General features: G+C 38.4%; 1 protein-coding gene across 2 annotated transcripts in view; it reads left to right on the top strand.

The window, feature by feature from the left end:
- Positions 1-20998, top strand: part of LOC106884270 (uncharacterized) — a 37959-nt gene extending 16961 nt beyond the window's left edge. Inside the window, exons 2-3 of one of the 2 annotated variants that reach the window (XM_089340041.1) lie at positions 782-908; positions 15109-20998. In XM_089340041.1, the coding sequence (XP_089196167.1) occupies positions 869-908; positions 15109-17159 (2091 nt within the window). In that variant the 5' untranslated portion in view covers positions 782-868 and the 3' untranslated portion in view covers positions 17160-20998. The remainder of the gene's footprint in view (positions 1-781; positions 909-15108) is intronic. The other variant, XM_052976049.2, reaches the window with a different exon arrangement.
- The last annotated feature ends 1072 nt before the right edge of the window (positions 20999-22070 follow it).

Raw genomic sequence — 22070 nt, 5'->3', positions numbered from 1 at the left:
AAGTAAGCCAAGTAGGATCTTTTCACAATGTCACTAATGTTCATTCTTTGACTTGGTACATATATAAAAAAAGAGTCAGGGGAATTCAAACATTTCAAACATGGAGCTACGGATGAGGCCAATATGGGCCAGCCTGTAGAAAAAAAAAAAAGGCTAGATGTGATAGAAAAAACTTACCATCTTAAAACTCAGTGACCCCAAATTACCTCAAAACAAGTCTCAAACTTAGGTCAGCAGAAAAAAAGTTAGAATTTGTTGGCCAGTGTTATTTAAAAACATGTAAAGATAAAAATACAAAAAGAATTTAAAATGCTAAGATATATTCTTTATATATATATATATATATATATATATATACATACAAGAATAAGGGCAGAGAATCGTCAATTAATAATAGAATTAATAAATAACAATTTTGCCAAGTAGTTCAGTATGAAAAAAACCTTTATCGGTAAAACTATTTATCATCATAAATATACAGGGATTAGCAATTGAGTTGCTTCTCCAACATACTGAAAATTTAGAAATAGCAGCCAAAGAACTACTGATTCCAAGAGAAAAATTTGTAGTTTGGAATCAGTAGTTCTTTGACTGCTATTTCTAAATTTTCAGTATGTTGGAGAAGCAACTCAATTGCTAATCCCTGTATATTTATATATATATATATATATATATATATATATATATATAGATAAAAGATATTTATTCAAAAACATGTAAAGATATAAAATACAAAAAGAATCTGTAATAATAATTTTGTCATTTTTCTCCGTCACAACAGTCACAACATATGAATGAGAAAATGTGATAGATGAACAAGGAAGGAAGTGGGTGATGGCAAATTTGGTAGTGGAATGATGGAAATTCAATGGTGAAAAAAAAAAATCGAAGCACCCTTTCAACTCCGTGTGAGTATGTGTGTGTGTGTGTAAAAAGGAGGTATGTGAATGTTTGTGTGTGTGTGTGTGTGTGTGTGTATGTATGTGTGCAATGGAAGTGGGATGGTGAACATTCAACACTGAGAAGGAAAATCAGTGTTTCAACTCTGTGTGAGTATGTGTGTATGCATGTGTGTGTACAAGGTAAGTATTTGAACCAGCGTTCTTTCAGTAACAGATGATGATTGATGTCACCTCTCAATAGACAACCACTGGATAACATTGACAAGTGAATTAATTTGATTTACCATCCACATTCTATCTTTTCTCCTTATTTATATATAAAATACTACAATTGGCCATCATTTTGGATGGCATGGGGCCTGCTAGTTAAATAATAATAAATTACATATATGCGCTGAATTGTAGGTGACAACCCATCCCCTGAAATTGCTGGCCTTGTGTCCAAATTTGAAATCAATATACAGAATAGATATGTGATATATTGTTTGTCATTAGACTGCGGCCATGCTGGAGCACTGCCTTGAGGAACTTTTAGTTGAGTGAATCGATCCCAGTATTCTTTTTTAATGATTTATTCTATCAGTCTCTTTTACCGAACCACTAAGTCACAGAGATGTAAACAGACCAACACCAGTTGTCAAGCAGTGACATACACACACACACACGTATTCTTTTATTCTCCTCAGTCACTTGACTGCGGCCATGCTGGATCACAGCTTTTGTCAAACAAATTGATCCCAAGACTTATTCTTTGTAAGCCTAGTACTTTTGCTGAACCGCTAAGTTACGGGAATTTAAACACACCAACATCAGTTGTCAAGTGATGGTGGTAGTGGGGCAAGCACAAACACACACACACACACCACATTCATATATGACGGGCTTCGGAACTTTTTGGTCATCTCACCCCCATTAAAATATTGAGTTATCTCCTCTACCCACTTTACGAGAAATATCGGTACTTTTGGTTATCTCCTTCAACTAAAAAAAATTGTTTAACCCTCAATAATAATTAAAAAAAAGAAATTTAGAAATTTCGTCTGATGTTGCAAGGCTTCTGTCAAACATGCCTTCATTTAAATTTTCATGAGAAAGTATTAACGAGGCGTGGTTGTGTGGTAGGATGTTTGCTTCCCAACCATGTGGTCTTGGGCTAGGTCCCACTGCGCGGCACTTTAAGTGTCACCTGCTAAAGACTCGGGCTAACCAAACACTTCACTAATAAAATAAACCAATTTCACACACGCAAAAGCTGAAAGCAATTGTGGCTAAAGGGAAATAACTCTTAAGCTAAACAATATAAGGGAGGCAATCCTGAATATTGCATAAATTTGTTAAACCCATATGAACTGACCAAGCATAACATCTCTCTAATACTCGGGCATAACATATTCTAACAGTTCCCAACCTTTTCACTACCAAGGACCCCTTTTAGTTAAAAGAGTTTTCCCACGGACTCCAGGATATTGAAATGTCTGTCAACTTAACATGTTCACAGACCCCCAGTACTACCTTTGCGGATCACAGATTGGGAACAGTTCTAATATGATAAAATGCTTAATGTGTACCTGCCGATCACGCTGTACGCTGTTGGGAAAGAATAGTAAAACAACAGACAAAGTAGGAGACCGTGGCAGTGTGAGATGCCAATGCAGGCAGATAACATTTAAAGGCTTTTCTCCAAAGACACGAGGGAGAGAAGAGTAAAATAAGAAACGGGAATTGCAGTGAGTAACAGTCTTCGGTGGCTTAACTGCAGGCAAACTGCAGAGAGACCTGGAGCCAACAGTATTTAAATGAAACTAAGTTTTTTTTATGGAAAATTTATCAGTTTCACACACACACACACACACACACACACACACACACACACACGTTATATACAATAAAATTATTTCATCGATCTAAAAACTGTAAACATACACGTGCGCACACACACATTCATGCACTTACATATGCATATGTATGCCCATGCATGGATGTACATAAATAGGTATACGTACGTATGAGTGTGTGTATATATATATATCATGAAATATATTTGGCACCTAAATGGTGGTCCCATTGGGGACGATGCTACAGTTGTTTATAGCCCCAGGAGGACATCTCTGTCCTCCTGGGGCTATAAACAACAGTAGCATCGTCCCCTATGGGACGGCCACATTTAGGTGGCAAATATACTTAACGATTCCATGCTGCTACTGTCTACTTCTCGTTCAAGCTGTCCGATAGGGCGGCTTCTAAGCTAGTTCCTGTGGAGGGCTCTTCCGTGGGCCTTGGGCCCAACAATGATACTTTATGGATTGAGTACATATTAAATTATATTAAACTTGACCAATATTTTTCAAGCAATGAATAATTTTCACCAAAACAATGATATGATTTGTCGACTTGGAACTTATTGCAAAGCTGCATGGTAAACAACATTTTTTGTCTTCATATTCAGGGGTTAGCACAATTTTTTTTTTGTCTAACCTCTTTTTTTTTTCTCTTTCTGATTGTTCCCAACCACCACCACCACCACCACAACTGCCATACACACACCATTCAGACTTCTGACTCCACCACCATCAGTACTTTTGACTTTGCTGCCTTCCCCACCACCACCACCATCATCATCACCGTTGCCTACACCTCTATCACAACTACAGCTCATACTATTACTATCACCCCAACATGAGCAATAGTAGGAGTGTCAATGAATAGTGAAAGAGAGGGGTCGAAGTGTGACACACTGACACACAAATTAGTTTTTGCATTTATTATATACTATATATATATATATATATATATATATGCCTGGTTGTGTAGTAAGAAGCTAGGCATGATTGTGTTTGTAAGAAGTATGCTTCCCAACTACATGGTTCTGGGTTCAGCCCCACTGCATGGCACCTTGGGCAAGTGTCATCTACTATAGCCTTGGGCTGACCAAATCCTTGTGAGTTGATTTGGTAGATGGAAACTGAAAGAAGCCCATTGTGTGTGTGTGTATATATATATATATATATATATATATATATATATATATATAATATATTTGTGTGTTTGTCCCTCCCTCACCATCATTTGACAACCAATGTTGATGTGCTTGTCTCTGTAACTTAATGGTTCGGCAAAAGAGACCACTAGAATAAGTGCTAGGCTTATAAAGAATAGATCCTGGGGTCAATTTGTTTGAATAAAACCCCTTAAGATGATGCGCCAGCATGGCCGCAGACAAGTGACAAAAAAATAAAATATATATGTATATATATGAGAGAGAGTGAGACTTATGTCTATAAAATAAGTGTTTAGATAAATACGGATCTGTTCATCTATATGTGTATATATACGATCCTTTATAGAAAGACATAAATCCGGAGGAGAAGCACACTCTAGGATGTAGAGCTGTTAATATTATGGTGGGGTAGACCGGTTTATGGGGTTACCCTGGGTTTCTTGCTCATAAGGGGTTTAGCCTTATGGTGTATCTTCGGACCCCAAACACTGCCGGTCTGATACCTCTTTAAAATATGGAGGGGGAAAAGCCTCGTTTTTAAGGGTAATACCCTAGGTGATTATCTTCCTTTGCCATTGTCCATCGATCTTCGGCTGCGCTGCCATTTTGTGATCGCCAAAGCACCACAAAGGTAAACGATTGTCTCCCTTCAGCTTTGGCTATTGCTTTCTGGCTGTGGTGCTGCCATACCGATTCCAAAAGGCCAGTAGGAATTTTCTAAAATGCAGGTATGGTCCAAAAATCTCCATCCTGAAGTTTAGGATGCCCTCTGGCATGAGCGAGTCTTTAAGGGTCCTCGTGTGTTCGGCAATGCATAACTTGCACCATTTCGTCCTGTTTTATGTAGGGGCCTGGGTTCTCGAGTATTTTCCATGCGATAGAGTATGGAACCTTTTCATTTCATAATTGCCAGATATGGCTGGCCAGCGATATCACATATCTCCTTTCCGGGACTCTGAAAGGGGACAGATGATTAGAAATACACTGTTAGAGTTCCCAGTGCACCACGCATACTTCTGTGGGCACGTGATGTCATTGTGCCCGTTGCTGCTGCTGTTGTTGTACCTGTTGCTGTGTAGGTGCTGCTGATGGTGGTGCTGTTGTTGCTGCAACTGTTGCCATTGTGCCTGTTGTTGTTGTCATTGTACCTCTTGTTGTTACTGCTGCTGTTGCTGTTACCATTGCTGCTGATGTCGCCAGTGGTGTTGTCACTGCTGGAGTTGGGGCTGCTGCTGTTGGTACTGGTGTTGGCATCCCTGGGATGGTCTTGGTGCTGGTCATTTTCTCGTCCTCGTGCGCGTTTCCTGTGGTGCAGTCATTGCTGCTGGGGCTGGCGTTGTTCTTGTTGCTGATATTGTCATCGTCGCTGCTGCCACTGCCGCTAGTGTTGTTGTTGATGGAGTCAGGGCTGCTGGTTTTGTCGCTGGTGATGGTGGAAGATGTGGTGGTGATTACGGTAGTGCTATCGCCACTGCCAGTTCGGCTGTTGCTGCCATAATAGCCAGTGATGGAACTGGATCTGTTGCCTCTGCTACTACTACTACAGTGGCCAATAGGCCTGGCATTGTGGACGTCAGGGAAGCTATTGGCAAGGGTGGTGGTGGTGATGCCGCTGTCAGTGTTATCAATGCTGCCATCCATTGTGGCAGTTGTGGCGATGGTGGCTGTGCTACTGGCTCTGTTCTCATGTCTACGGCTGTTATTATTTCTGCTGGTGTTAAAGGCATGTTGTGTTAGAACCTCGGCTTAATATACGGCTCCTTTGGTTTCACAGTGGCCTTCTACTGGGCAGCTGTTTCAGATCTTGCACAAACAAACCTCCTCTTCCTGTGTCTTAGGGGTGCTAACCAGAATGCTCTTAAACTTGAACGCACAGGTAAACAACGCCCAAATGTTGTGCCTGTTGAATATGGGACCGTACCTATGAGAGCTAGTGAAATGCTTATAGATCAATTTAAGGAAAAGTCTACCTATGGATCTTATTGTGTTAAGGGAGGGGGGCAAACCAAATCATATTTCCGTGGTGCTTCCTTCTGCGGCTGTTGGGTTCCGGCATGTAGGAGATGCGATCTCTAAACCCACTGGCAGCTAAGGCCTCATTATAGTGCGGGCTGCTGTGTCAAAGGCCTCTTGGTTAGAGGAAAGGCTTGAAATCCTCTGGCTGACGACTTCTACTAGGTTCTTGAATATTATAAGTGGGTGATAGGAGGCTGTGTTTATGTACGACAGCCTCTCGTTTGGTTTGTGGTAGGGCCAGCAAGTACTGGAGCCCAGGTTGAGCGTGACATCTAAAAAGTCTCAAGCATGCTGATCAAGTCTTTCCTAAATCTGTCTAGGGTATGGCCGCTTGCCCCGCTAAAGATGGTCAGGGTGTCATCCCTGTAGAAGCCAAAGGGAAACTTTTTCTATGGACATCTGGGATATATAACCTGATAAGGTTGCAAATATCAGCACTGTCGTAGGTTCCCATTGATACGTCAAAGGAGCCCATGGGATCAGATTGCTTAACCCCGCAACACCAGCGGCAGCAGCAACTGCACCACAAGCAACGTGTGCAGGGACAAGAATACGACTGGCACTAACACCAGCACTTATGGCAATAGCAGCAGCTCCAACTCCAGCAGTGACAACACCACCAGCAGCATCAGCGTCAACGGTAGCAGCAATAGCAACAACAGAATCACCAACAGCAGCACCTACAAGCGCAACAAGCGCAGCAGCAACAGTAGTAACAACAGTCACACCGACATCACGCACCCACAAAAGTATGTGGGGTGCACTGGGGGCTCTCTCAAACAGTGTAGCTCCAATCATCTGTCCTCCTTCAAAGTCCCAGAGAGGAGATACATGACATCACTGGCCAGCCATATCTGGCAATTGCAAGACAAAGAGATTCCATACTTGATCGCATGGAAAATACTTGAGAACTCGGGCCCCTACATAAACGGGATGAAACGGTGCAAGTTATGCATTGCTGAATGCATGAGAATCCTTAAAGACTCACTCGTGCCAGAGGGCATCCTGAACTTCAGGACAGAGATTTTCAAACCATGTCTGCATTTTAGAAAATTCCTTTTGGAATCCACATGGCAGCACCACAGCCGGAAACCAATAGCCAAGGCCAGAGAGAGACAATCATTTACCTTCGTGGTGCTTTGGTGACTGCAAGATGGCAGCATAGCTGAAGATCGATGGACAATGGCAAAGGGAGATAATCACTTAGGGTTTTACCTTTAAAATCAAGGCTGTTCCCCCTCCATATTTTAAAGAGGTATCAGACCGGCGGTGTTTGGGGTCTGAAGATATGCCATAAGTGTGAAACCCATAAACTGGCCTACCCCACTATAATATATATATTTCATGGTGGCCTATATACGTACCCCCCCCCCCCCCCCCATATATATATTTATATATATATATATATATATAACCTAAAGTAATAAGTTTATCGGCAACAAAAATCAGTACACGAGCTAAAGGATTGAAATTTACCCGAACCCCATGATCTAACCAGAATGAAATTAAAGGCAATAACGACGAGGATGAATTACTGGTTAAAAACAAGTAATTATATTCCACCTAAAGGTAGGAATAAAGCACAAGATGACTTCTGCAACCATATCCAAAATTACTCAAAACCTCAACAATCTAGAGTGGAAAAATCTAATTGAGCTATAAAACAACAAAGAACTGACAATTAAAGAAGCTGACAAAGGAAGTGCTGTAATCCTGATGGACACAGAATATTACAGAAACCTAGTATTATCCATGCTAGAAAATAATACCTTCTACAAAAAAATTGTAAAGTATAAACAACAAAAAACAATTGAAAAATCTTGTATCCTTAATACTTCTACATGGAAAAAGCCTGACAGAAGAAGAAATAGATTATATAACAAGCTTTAAATGTAAACCTAGCCTTTTTTTACATCCTACCTAAAATACACAAGAGCAACAATCACCAGGCAAATACATAAATATCCAAGTGCCAGAAGACTTACTTCCAGAACGTATAAACCAGGTTTTTATTATTGAATCTTTAAAATTTATACTTCAGAACAATTATTTCCTATTTGATGACACTTACTATCATCAAAAATGCAGAATTATGATGGGAACGAAAGCAGCCCCTGTTTTTGCTAAACCTAATAATGGATTATTTTGAATTCACCATATATGAAGTGTCACTGCAAAAATATGGATATCCATTTCATCATTATATAAGAGAGAACTGGAAAAGATGCCTGGATGACTGCTTTATCATTTGGAAGGAGACAATTGATAAACTTTTGGAATTCAAATCAATAATAAATAATATAAACCCTAACTTTCAATTCTCATTGGAATATAGCAAAGAACAGCTCCCTTTCTTAGATATTATGATAAAAAAAAAAAGTCAACAACCAAATTACAACTGACATCATAAACTGATGGACTCAAAGCAATATCTCCTGTTTAGCTCATGTCACCTGAAACACATCAAAAGAAATATCCCCTTTAACTTAGCAAAAAAGGATTTGCACAATAGTGTTTGATAGAAATACTCGGAAACCTTCATCTTCAAGACCTTAGAACAGCACTAACTGAAAGACAATGTCCACCCTCACTTATAGACAATAGAATTAAGCATACTAAGAAATTAGACGTTAAAACGCAAAGAGCAATAAAACGTAACACTACACCTCATCTCAAAACACTTCTGTATATATCAACTCAACCCTAGAAACAATGTGGCATACAACACTATTGTACAAAATCTACCTATGCTCACTAGAGATCCAAAAATGAACAACATTCTAAAAACATGAATTCATCAAATGCACTTCACAAAGATGAAAGACTTGCGTTTGACTCCATTGTTTGGTATCTTCAGAAGTGGGTTTTTTTTCACATTTGGGTTTACTTATAACTTGTCAGTGAAAATGGGTTGATGGAAGCTGTTTGGCTGACATCAAGATGTACGAGTTAATTACAAACCAAGGCCCTGGATTATTACTTATTTTTTTAGATTCTGGAAAGCAAAGCTGATTTTGGCTGGATTTGAACTCAAAATGTAGAGAGTTGGACAAATTCTGCGAGGTAGTCTATCCAATGTTCTTAACACCTTACTAATTAGCTACCTTCTTAACAGACTCGCATGCACGCACACATACTCTCACACACGTACGCATAATCTCACACGCACGCATACTCTCACACACATGCACGCATACTCTCACACACGCATGCATACTCTCACATGCACACACACGCACGCATACTATCACACGCCCACACACACACACGCACGCATACTCACACATGCACACACGCACGCATACCCTCACGCACACACATGTACGCATATTCACAGACACGCATGCTCACACACGCATGCATGCTCACACACGCACGCATGCTCACACACATGCACTCACGCATACACTCATGTGCATACACTCACATGCATGCACTCACACACATATACTCACACACACGCACGCACGCACGCACACACACACGCAAACACACTTGCACAAGCATACACACACCCTGAACCTAATAGATTTGATATGTATATAAAGAGAATGACTTCACTGCTTGTTTCTCGGATTGGTTAAATGTTTGTAGCCACACCTAATGAAACTCAAATAGCCATTGAAAATCAAATAAGGTTGTTGATCAGTTTTTAAATTCACAACACATACAGAAATGAGCTAAGAGAAATAAAATGGCCAGTAGCATGTATTTGAACAACATGGGTGAACCTGAGACACTCTGTCAGTTATGACGACTAGAGTTCCAGTTGATCCAATCAACAGAACTGCCTGCTTGGGAAATTAACATTGCAAGTGGCTGAACCCTTCACAGATGACATGTGTCCTTAACATGGTTCTCAAAGAGATTCAGTGTGACACAGAATGTAACAAGGCCAGTCCTTTGAATTATAGCTACAGCATGCACATATACATACATAACTGGCACTCTGTCAGTTATGACAACGAGGCTGTCAGTAGATCTGACCAGTGGAACAGCCTGATCAGGAAATTAATATGCAAGTGGTCAAGTACTCCTCAGACATGCATACCCTTAATGTGGTTCGCTGGCAGAATCAGCATGACACAGTATGAGACATGGCTTGCTCTTTGAAATACAGGTACAACTCGTTTTTGCCATCTAAATGGACTTGAGCAACATGACATAAAGTTTCTTGCTCAATGACACAATACACTGTTGTGAGTTGAACTCACAATCATGAGCCAAATGCCCTAACTGTTAAGCCACGAGTCTTTACAGCATAGGCGAAAAACTGATACATCAAATGTCATACAGCCTAATTTTTTAAAAATTATCTCCACCTCTACAGGATGTGTCATAATTAACAAATGACAGTTATGATCTGATCCACTAAAGAATTTAAGCTCCAATGATTCTGGCAACTCACCGCAATAATAATGATAATAACTTATTTACTTCTAAGGGTTTACATAAGGACAAAGGATGGTACAGGACAATATGATATATGATGAGGCATTATATGGAGAAGTGTAAACCAAAGAATAACAAAAACAATGAAATAAAAATTCAAGCAAGAAAAAAATTCCCAGGAGTAGGAAGGCTTCCGAGAGCTGCTAATGGAAACCCCCTCAGAACCATGGTTACCCTGACCACTTGAACAAGTGCCCTATCTTCATCCATATCTTTTGATTGCTTGAAGCAGGCTTGTTCACTCGCACCATCCTTGCCATATTCGTCCACCTTTCAACAGCTTTACTGGAAAGCAGCACTTCCTTCTCCACCCTCACTTTTCTTTTCAAATGAAACCTGAAAAGTTTGATGAGGGCTTAGCCAAAGAGGAAAGTGTCTGACTTTAGTTGTTTCGATCTGGTCCACCATGCAACCACTTTTGCTTAGGCCACTAGACATATAAAAACTGCCTGACCTTCAACTAAAAGAAGGGACAATCTTCACAATAGATTCAGTTGATAGTCAGATCTGTCCCACATGCAACAACTGGTGTTTGAGATAAACCCACAAGGCAGCAATGCTTGAGCAATGGAGAAGTGCATATAGAACAATTTCGTTGCTCTGCACGCATCTCTGACAGTCCCAGCTGATGGTATTGCCATGCCTGTTGAGTTTATCCTGAATCAGCAATACTCACCAGTATCACTCCCACACAGAGATTTCTGCAAATAATACTTGAGCCTCAACCCAAAGCTCTCCAAAACAAACCAGACAATTGATTCTCATCGATGCCCAGAATCTTCTCAAAAACATTGTCATTCCTGCTCAACCAAACCTTTATAGATCATCAAAGTGGGATTTTCACCAACTGCATTGCTCAATTGGTAGGGAGTTGTGTCTGACAGTACTCTCGGTGCTGAGCACTCTGCCTTGGTCTACACTTGACCCAGGATTGCAGTTCGGTCAAAGTGACACTCCTCGACCCACAAAACTGGGACTCCTCATATTCTGCTGCCAGTTCCAATAGATTTCTGCAAAAAGGTCTCCAAACAAGTCTGGCATATAAAAACACTTCCTGTATTTCCATAGCTGTTATTGGCTTTTTGCAACACTCTGCCTGTCTTGCTGAGAGACACGGCTGGCTGTTGAGGTAAGGCAATGAAATCCATCTTGCATCCTGGCTCACCATTTTTCCCAAACAACTGAGTGAAGTGTTACTGAAAATCCTTTCACATATGCTTAGGGTCGAAGAATATATACCCATTATGGTCTACCAGTGACCAAATTGTGGATTTGTTTCCACATTGTGCCTCTGCCAATTGGGCCAATTGAGCAGCTTTCATCCCCTCATGTCTTGGAGTGCATGGCACAACTCTGACAATATTGAAGGATTGGTTGAGGGCCAATCTTGCTGCGAGCACATTGGCTGCAGTGTCATCCCTAAGAGCCTCTTCCAAGTTTCTTTCTTACCCTCTATTCTCTTTTTTTCTATCGTTATGCCCTTTATGAAACCTTTATGAATTCTATTCTAATGGCCCTTTTCAGGGAGCACCACCATTTGTTGCTGATGATTGACCCCATCAGCACCTCTCCAGTTTCTGGAAGTTGGTGCATCAAAAGTGATATGTTCAGCTTCCATTAACCAGGTCCTTGCCTACAAAGTGTTTCTAGGTCAACTGTACAGATCACAAGTTTGTAGTCTCTGTTGTCAATGATTTTAAGAAGTTAACCTATACCATCCCTATCTACTGACTTACAGAATACTATATTTTCTAGGTATGACCTAGATGTCCTGGCACCATTCATTCATGTTTACACTGGCACATTTGGGAAATTCAGTCATTATCTGTCAGCTGAAACTGTTTGAGCAGGTGTGTGAGGCTTCTACACCCACTCTCTTATTAGTTAATCCCACACAATTCAAACATGCATCCAATATGGTGTTCCAGTCAATCACAAGCACTAAAGTACCCGATGCCTAAAAAACTGCAGCTTTCTTGTCCCTGTTGGAGCATAAATAGCTACTAGTCTAAAAGCATCTCCTTTACTATTGGTCACATGCAGGACACCAGTTTACCTCTGGATCCAAGAAGATGGCTTGTATTGTGAGATCAGACTTTCCTGAATTAACACAGCAGTTTCACCTCCCAAGCCCAGTTGACTTGGAGATAAGTAAATCTCATATTCACTGAGAATGGGCACGGAGGCTTGTGGATCAGAAACTCTGGTCTTGCTGATGGCTACCACATCTATATCTAGTGACTTGAGGTTGTTGAGCAAGTGGCCCTGCTTCCAAGCTGACCTCAGGCTATGTACATTTACACTGCCTATTCTGAGTGCAAGCATAATCAACAAGAGAGAAGTGGGCAAAAAAGTATCACCTTATTCTTGTACAGGAAAAGTGTTTCATCCTTTCAGATGACTGTGGGTATCTCCGCCAGCAGTTCTTCGTATTGTCTTATATTTATAAAAGAACAGAAATCTCCTACTCCTTTTGGGTGTTTGCTTTTTAGGGTTTTGTACATATGTTATGAGTTAAGGTGTGTGGCTTAGTGGTCAGGGTATTTGCATCATGAACATAGGGTCATGAGTTTGATTCCTGGCAGCATGTTATGTCCTTAAGGAAGACACTTTATTTCATGTTGCTCCAGTTCACTCAGCTGGTAAAAATGAGTACCACTTGCATTTCAAAGGGCCAGCCTTGTCATATTCTGTGTCACACTGAATCTCCCTGAGAGCTATGTTATGTGTACATGTGTCTGTGGAGCACTCAGCCACTTGCACGTTATATTTCATGAGTTGACTGTTCTGTTGATCAGACCAACTGGAAGCCTCATCATCATAACTAACAGAATGCCAGTTTCTTTATGTATGTTATATTTGGGTGTTTGCTTTTGGAAGGAATGTTGTGCTTTCTTGCAGACAAGCACCCATGAAAAATAGTTTCCTTTTACGTTTTGTCTAAAAGATTTTATGGTATATTTGGTGTGACCTTTCTTTGTTCATGTTGGTATACATGCTTTTCTACCTCTTTTAAACATTCACCCTTGTTTTCTAATCACATCACACAAATACATTGGTGATTTTTTTTGCCATTGTGTAGAATGTTTAAAGCTGTTGATACTGTTTGAACTATCATTTTCACTGCTATTATTACTTCTGATTTGTGTGGTAGTAGTGGTGTTTGCATTGCACGATTTGCTGTTGCTGGTTATTTTTCAAGCTTCGTTACATGATATGTCATTGTTCTTGCTGCTGCCATCACTGTTGCGTTGTTGTTTTTGTTGTTACTATTGTAGTTGCTACTGATATCATTGATACAATCTTTTGGAAAATTTGAGGAAAAAGTGATGGCGAAATACAATTTCACTTTCAAAGTCTCCTCCTACCTTCCTCTCTTCTTTGCTCAGTGATGAAGTTAATGCCATGTTGAAGTTTTTTTATGTCTCAAAAGAAGTTTTCTTTCCAAGCTTTCTGCCCTGCAGGGCAAGTTGACCAAATAGTTGATACAATGAATATGATACTTGTTAACTTGGAAATAAGATACAATAAAATTAACTATATTGAACTTCTAATAAGGAAAACAAAGCACTAACTTACAGAGCTTTAGAAATGCTTCCAGCTTTGGAGATTAATAATGATGATGATGATAATCGTTTCTATATAGGCACAAGGCATGAAATTTTGGGGTGGGGAATAGCCAACCCCAGTGTTTCACTGGTACCTAGTTTATTGACCCCGAAAGGATGAAAGGCAAAGTTGACCTCGGTGGAATTTGAACTCAGTATGTAGTGGCAGAAGAAATACTGCTAAGTATTTTGTCTGGCATGCTAACAAGTCTGCCAGCTCACTGCCTTGAATAATAATAATAATAATAATAATAATAATAATGATGATTTCATTTGTTCTTTTCTACTAAAGACATAAGGGCCTGAAATTTAGGGGAAGTGGCAAGTTGATTACATCAATCCCAGTGCTTGACTTGTACTTATTTCTATCAACACTGAAAAGATGAAAGGCAAAGTCAACCTCGGTGGTATTTGAACTCAAAATGTAAAGACGGATTACTATAGGTTCAGACCTGAAATTTTGGGTGAGGGCATGGCATGGGTTGAACAGTTTGACTGTGGACTGGTGAGCTAAAGGCTACACCAGGCTCAATCTGGTCAGGCAAAGTTTCTACAGCTAGATGCCCTTCCTAATACCAACCCTCTGAAAGTGTAGTGGGTGCTTTTTACATGCCACCGGCACGGGAGCCAATCCATGGCCCTGGCAACGATCAAGATGATTCTGCTAAACCACTACTCTAAACACTTTCCCTATCAAGTTCATTTTGTACATATTTTTTGTACTGGAGGACTAATTGTTTTAATAAATTATGCATATTTTTTGAAATTTTAACTATTTTTTTTTATCCTTTACTTGTTTCAGTCGGTAGACTGCAGCCATTTTGGGGTACTGCCTTGAAGAATTTTTAGTTGAATAAATCAACCCCAAAGAAACATGTATTCTGTACAGTTCCTGAAATTCGACTGATATAGTTTATGCACAGTAATGTGACTCCCAGCATAGAGTAAGAAATTTGGGCATGAGGGTAAAATCCATTATATTGATCTTAAAACTAGACTGATAGTTTATTTTATCAAACAGAATGTGATTTGATATCTTTGTATGAAAGAATTACTTTTTATTTACTGTAATTTTTCACTTGCTTTATTTAAAATACCTTTTATTCCTGCTTTTGAATTCTTTTCTCTCCAGGTCAAAATTGCATTTGCAAGTCCCTGTCTATCGACCTCAATATTATGTACTGCGATGAAACAAGTCTGAGAGAAAGAAACGACAAATTACATAACTTATACGAAACTGGATTCTATACAGATGTTGTTCTGAAAGTTAACGATGACGTTATAGCTGTCCATGGTATTGTTCTCAGTTCAGCGAGTGAATATTTTGAAGTGATGCTTCAGTCAAGTTTCCGTGAGAGCTCCACAAAAACTATTGATTTCTCCAGCTCTTTTGAGGATGTTGCTGTTCTTAAACTAGTCATTGATTATATGTACACAGGAAAAGTAATGCTACGTCGAAAGACCCTAGAACAAGTTCTCGGTGCAGCCCATCTATTTATGCTTCACAGTTTGAAGCATCACTGTGCACAGTTTCTTCTTGAACAACTACAACCACAGAACATCCTCTGGACATGGAAGCTTTCCTATTTATATGAAATGAAAGAACTGGAGATCATATGTAGTTCCTTACTAGCAGTCATTTTCTGTCGTGAGATAATTGACGAAACTGATTTGGGTGACTTCACCTCGAACTGTATAACCACAGTATTAAATAATGAAGAATTGATCAAAAGTGCTAGGCATGAAGATGTAAGTTATTTGATTGTTTCCTGGATGAATGCAGGGGACTTTGATACTCGTAAAGACATAGCCAAGTCACTTTTGTTAAAATATCTCAACAACCAGGCTTTAGAAGTAATATTGGATTCTGTCCACAGTTTGACAAATGCTTACAATGTCCCAACTTCACAACTTAGCTTATATCTTCCAGATTTCAAAGGGAAAATCAGTTGGAGACGTTCTGTGGAACCTATTGAGCAAGTAACTTCACCAGTTGATAAATCTGATCTTCAACCTCTTTTTTATGGTATTTTGGTGCAGGAGAATTATTCTCATGGCACAAATATATATTGTGCTGAAACCAAGAAATGGACATTCGATTTACTCAACCATAATGGGACACCACTTGGTATCATTGACAGCAACTATTTGGTGTCCCTTGGAAAAGATATTTATAACATCAATTTAATAAATTTATCAACCAAAGTTGCTGAAGTTATGCCATCAGTTTTGCGCACAGTAATGAGACAAGGACGTGCAGTGAATCCTTCCAAAGAAGCAACCCATTATTTTTGCCAGTCAGGGCGACTTCATGTAATTATGAATTGTTGGGACCGTTCAAACAGAGGTTTGGTATTTTCATTGTATGTCTACGACATTATTAAATCTTGGTCACTAGTATTGGATATTGTACAGAACCTTAGTGGATCTAGCTTCGAAACAACAGTTGTCTCGAAGGAAGATTTTTCTGTGAAACTGCATGCAATTCCAGTAGAAAACAACATCGTGTTTGTTGTTGCTCAGATAACTCAAAACTTTGTTCATACAAACCCAGTAACAGATTCTAATGAGTATGGAGGAGAGTGTCCTGCTAGTCTTCCTGCTTCTTACTTATACCAGATTGATACTTGTAAAGGGGAATATATATTACTCTCCAATATGTTTGTTAACTTGAGTGATATCCAGTTGAATCAGGCCATTTATTTTAACCGAAAACTGCAATTTTTGGATGATCTTGGTGGAATAAATGAGTGGAATTCAGTGGATGATGCTAATTATAAAAGTCATGTTACAAAAAGTATTTGTTATGATCTAGAAAGTAAGAGATGGACAGACGATGGAATCACTATACCCAAACCCCAACTTAGTTGCTTGCCTTTACAAAACCAAAACAACTTCCCTCGTAGCTCAGTTAAAGTTTGTGGGTCAATATTGTATGCATCAGTCCATTTGAGTCCTCATATTTTTCATGTCTATTTGTTTGATGTTAACATATTTGAATGGAGTAAGCTTCCCAACATCCTGAGTCCATCTGTGTCTGATATGACTGTCTACCCAGTTTGTACAACACGACCACTGAGCCAGTTGTTTAAAGGAGAACATAGTCCAAAACAATTGGAAACTTCTGGGTTTCTCTTCATGAATTCAATATTAGAAAATTGGAAGGGCATTAAAGCTAGCTGATTGGTATTTGAATCACTATTCCTCAGTTAAGCTTCAATACTGTTGCCAGAATAATCTTTTTATATTTTTGAAAATGATTTCAACAGAATATGAAAGAAATCTGATGGTTTGTCTTTCTTTAACTTTTCGTTATTAGTGACTTTTTTGCCACTGAAGATATCTGGAGGAAAAATACAAAATGCACCAACTGACAAGTAATAGTTTGAGACTTGGTTTTCTTATTCTTCAAAAGTAATGTTATTGATTAGAAGGAAGCTTTAAAAGAATTCTGCCCAATAATTTCATGAGATTAATTTATGAAAACTTTTCATTACAAAATCTTAATTTTTTCGAACGTTTTCTCCAGTAAATTTGAAATTTTTGCTGCTCACATTTCGATGCCATATCCTCAACACTAATCAATTCTGATTACTGGAATTGAAAACAATGGAAAACGTACTAGTTTATGTAAATTTATTGTCACAATGAAGAGGTAATTTGTTTTTACTTGAAAATATTTTGACACCACTTCGGACATTTTCAGGAGTTTTTTAATATAATGCTTATTGCACCAGGACTTGCCAAGTGCATTTTGTACAATATTTAAACTTAATTGTCAAATACTTTCCTTTTTCTTTTTTTTTTTTTACACTTTAAAATTTATTCTTTCAGCACATTTTATTGTATAATAATAATGAGTATTTTGATTTTTTTCCTTTGAATTTGCACTTTTTGTATCTTTTGTTTAAAAAATTTGGGTGTTATTTCAATTTTATCCCTAAAATTTCTTTTCTCACTACCAAACATTTGAAACCAAGATCCACTCAAGACTTTTAATTTGTGACATTTTCATGTTTTGTAAGAAAATTTTCATAATTTTTAAAAACTCACTCTGCTTTGTTCAGTAATTACTGGTTTGAAGCTAATGACATGTATGTACATATACACATGCACACACACATGCACAAGTATGCATGCACATACATACATGCATGAGGCACACATACAACCACACACACACACATGTGCATGCACACATGTATATACAATACATACATACATGTAAACACACACCTAGAAGCACATGATAATGATGAGCAAGAGTGAGATGTCGATGCTGGCTAAATAAAAATGTTTTGTAACAAACAAGAACTGCAATAAATAAAGAATATAATACTCTACTCTCTCACTCTCTTCCCTGAAGATATAACCACAGTCACAGTTGCCTTGTCATTGCTTCGTTATTGCAATATGCAATGAAAGGAGTTCAAACTGGGACCATGCTGTCTTTTCTTTCTCCAACATTGTATATTTAGGACCATCTTAATTCATTGTCTTTCTTAATTGTGTATTTAGGACTATCTCATGTCTTCTTTTTAAAAATGGCAGACCATCATTTGAGGGAAATTTAGTTGCTATTTCTAGCAAGCAGTGATGTAGTGCAAGCATGGGTAACCTGTTTTGAGAAGTGGGCTGCACAAGACATGGTTCATTGTCAGGTGAGGTGCAGTTTGCCCATAACTGATGTCGAGGCTTTCTTGCCTCGTGCATCTTTTTGTGGTTGATTTTTTTTTTGTTCTTTTTTTTTAGCTCTAGATCAGTTCTGATCAAGTTTATGTATGATCAAAAGCATTTAAACTTTAACCATATTGTTCACCGCTTCTTCCCCACTTTCTTTAAGATAGTGGGTGGATTTTGAGGGATATTCGGTTGCTATTTCTAACCAGTTGAGTAATCACTTTGGAGCTTCCTCGTTGGTTTGAGACAACAGTTTTTTACCAACCACCTGTTGCCTGTTTCCTTGCAGTTCATTGAAGTGGAGTATTTAGAATTTGTCCTTAAATCCTGATATCATTTTTCTTGTTTCTCTTTATCAACTCCATCATTTAAGTTTATTCTTTCACATATAAATATCCCCTGCTGTGTCCAGGATAGGCAGTGTAACTTTGATGTTGAGTAAATGGCGTCAGCTTTCCATTTTCAAGACTGTTTCTCTTTGATCACTGCCTTTTACCTTCTCCATTTCCAAACTACTTGATCCAGCAGATCTGTGATCAAAAGTCTTCTGGCTGTGGCCACCATCCCATCATTTTGTATATCCAAGACTATATTGTCCAATCTGCCCTTTTATAATGGTAGGGTATAATTTGAGGAAAATTTGGCTGCTATTTTTTTTTTTTAAGTTCCAACCAAAGAACTGTACTGGCAACAGTTTGACTCCCAGTACTGCAGGTCTAACCAAGCTGAACATGTCTGAAGTGAGGGATTAGGCTGAATAAGAATCACCCCTAAATATCTCATATCCACACCCTACCATTTAAATAGATAGAATGATACATTAGATAACGATATAGTTCTAGACATGATATGGTCATGGTTGGAAGGTCTTTTGTCATAGATCTGCTGAGTTAGGGCTGATTTAGGGCAGAAAATATCAACATAAGCTAGATTATATAGGTTTAATCTCTGGGATTTAAATCTGAAATTTCAACTCAGAATTACTTGCTTTTGTGGCATTCAAAATATTAAAGAGTTGGAACTAATTTATGTCACTTCATTCACCAGACTGTTGTCGATTAAATCAACACAAGAAGTACTTAACTGATACTTATTTTGTTGACCAGTGGCATGATAAAAGGCGAGATTTGAATCAAGAAAGAAATGAAATACTTCAAGACATTCAGTTTGCCATTCTTCTGATTCTGTCTTCCAGCCACCCAGCCACCCATCTACCTCTTTCTCTCTTACTGCCCTTAACAACCTTTCTCAAATATCCTCTGTTAATTACTATTTTTCCTTTCTTTTTTACTTAAAACAAACAAACTACAAAAACATATTTCATTATTGGGAAATAACTTTTAGTTGAATAAGATATCACATGCACAAAATGGGTGGAAGCATTGCATATGAGACATTCACATGTATAATGTAGGTTGCAATGGTGCACACCAGTGCTTACTGAAAAGAAGAAAAAAATATGTACCCACCCTTCTTAAATATGAACAATATGCAACTAAAACTCTGAAAGTCAGTCACTGCTAATGTTGTGCATCGTCACAGTCACTGGTGATCTTACATCTTTAACATTACAAAGATTACTCCATCAGTGATATGAGCGAAGGGAAACTTGTAAATATTCACACAAGAAAGTGGGACAATATCTTATATTTAGAATAGACTGCATATATCTTTCAAACAAGTAATAATGGAGCTCGCCTTTCGATTGAACATACATTCTATAATGTAAAAAATTTTGGAATGGGGTTGTTAGAAATAAGATTGCCAAGATCAGTACATGGTATGATAGCTATAGGTTTGACTATATGATGGGAAAAAAATGCATCACCAAATAGTGAATTAGGTGGTAGATTTAGAATTATTCAAGAAAGTAACCTCAAAATTGTCAAGGAAAACTGGATGTATCTATTAAATTAATCAGCTTTGTAAGTTGTACAGTTTTGGCAGTGAAAACTACAAGAACTGTTGTGCTGGAAGGTGAAATACTTGTACCTAATTGCTTTTATTGATACAGAGTAGAGTATCATGACATGCAAAGGAGATAAGAAAAAGAAACAGTTAATAAAAAATAATAGTATGGTGACACATTTAAATCAAATTGTAAATAAATAAAATAGAACTTATAGTTATATCAATCTACTGTGTGTGTGAATGTGTGTGCGTATTAATTGATTGACATTAAAGAAATCGAGGTTAATATGTATAAATCAAGAAGTTTTATAAGAACTGGTTATTAACTAACTTCTCAACAGTTGCAATAAAATTTTGTCAGTGACTCGGTCATTGTTGACTAATGAAACTTTTTGAAATCTCAGGAAATAAAATGAAATGTAAACTTCAAATTTTTCTTCTTTTAAATGACTAAAACAACACTGCTACAATGTAATATTCTGTATCTTTTAAGGCAGTGATCTGGCAGAAGCATTAGCATGCTGGGGCAAAATGCTTTGCTCATTTCATGTGTTTTTATGTTCTGAGACATACTTTGCCTTTCATCCTTTTGTGGCCAATAAAATAAGCACCGGTTGAGCACTGAGGTTGATGTAATCAACTTACCCCAACCCTGAACTTATTGTCCTTGTATCAAAACTTGAAATACTTTCTAATTTTGACTCAAGGTAAGCAATTTGAAAGGAGAGGGGCAGGTCAATCGCACCAACCTTAGTACTTGACTGGTACTTTGTTTTAACTCCAGAAGAATAAAAGGCAAAGTTGACCTTAGCAGGATTTGAACTCAGAATGTAAAAATCCAGAAGAAATGTCACTAAACATTTTATTCAACATGCCAACAATTCTGCCAGCTCACTGCCTTAGAAGGTGACAATAACTTCTAAGTTGCTGGCACAAGGCCAGCAACTTTAGCTGGAGGGAGGACCAGTCAATTACATTGACTTCAGTACTTGACTGATTAACCATGAAAGGATAAAAGACAAAGTTGACCTTGGTGATATTTAAATTCAGAACATGGAGTTGGAAGAAGTGCTGCTAAGAATTTTGCTAACAATTCTGTCAGCCTGCTGTCCTACCTCTTCAATGTAAGACAGAAAGAGGTTCGTATCTAAAAATGTGATGAGGTATTGGATGTGTGGTGGTTAAAAGTTTACTTTGCAACTCCAGTTTTGGGTTCAATCCAACCGCATGACGCCTTAGCGACTGTTTTCCACTGCTGCATAGGGTTGGTCAAAGCCTTGTGAGTGAAAATCCCTTGTCAGAAACTGTGTGGAAGCCTGTAGAAGAGATGAGAAACCATTCGTGCTCCATTGCCCATCTAATGTATCACCCACCCTGTTTTAAATATTCAGTTTATATCTCCAATACACCAACGAGTGATAAATCTGTCTCTTCTCATGGACACCTTTCTTTACCAATCCAGCCATTAAAAAATAACCTTGTCAGAAAAAATAGATAATCTTG

Source organism: Octopus bimaculoides, chromosome 23 (assembly GCF_046866305.1).
Source record: "Octopus bimaculoides isolate indiv1 chromosome 23, ASM4686630v1, whole genome shotgun sequence".
Lineage (NCBI taxonomy): Eukaryota > Metazoa > Mollusca > Cephalopoda > Octopoda > Octopodidae > Octopus > Octopus bimaculoides.
This window is presented reverse-complemented; position numbering and strand designations above follow the sequence as displayed.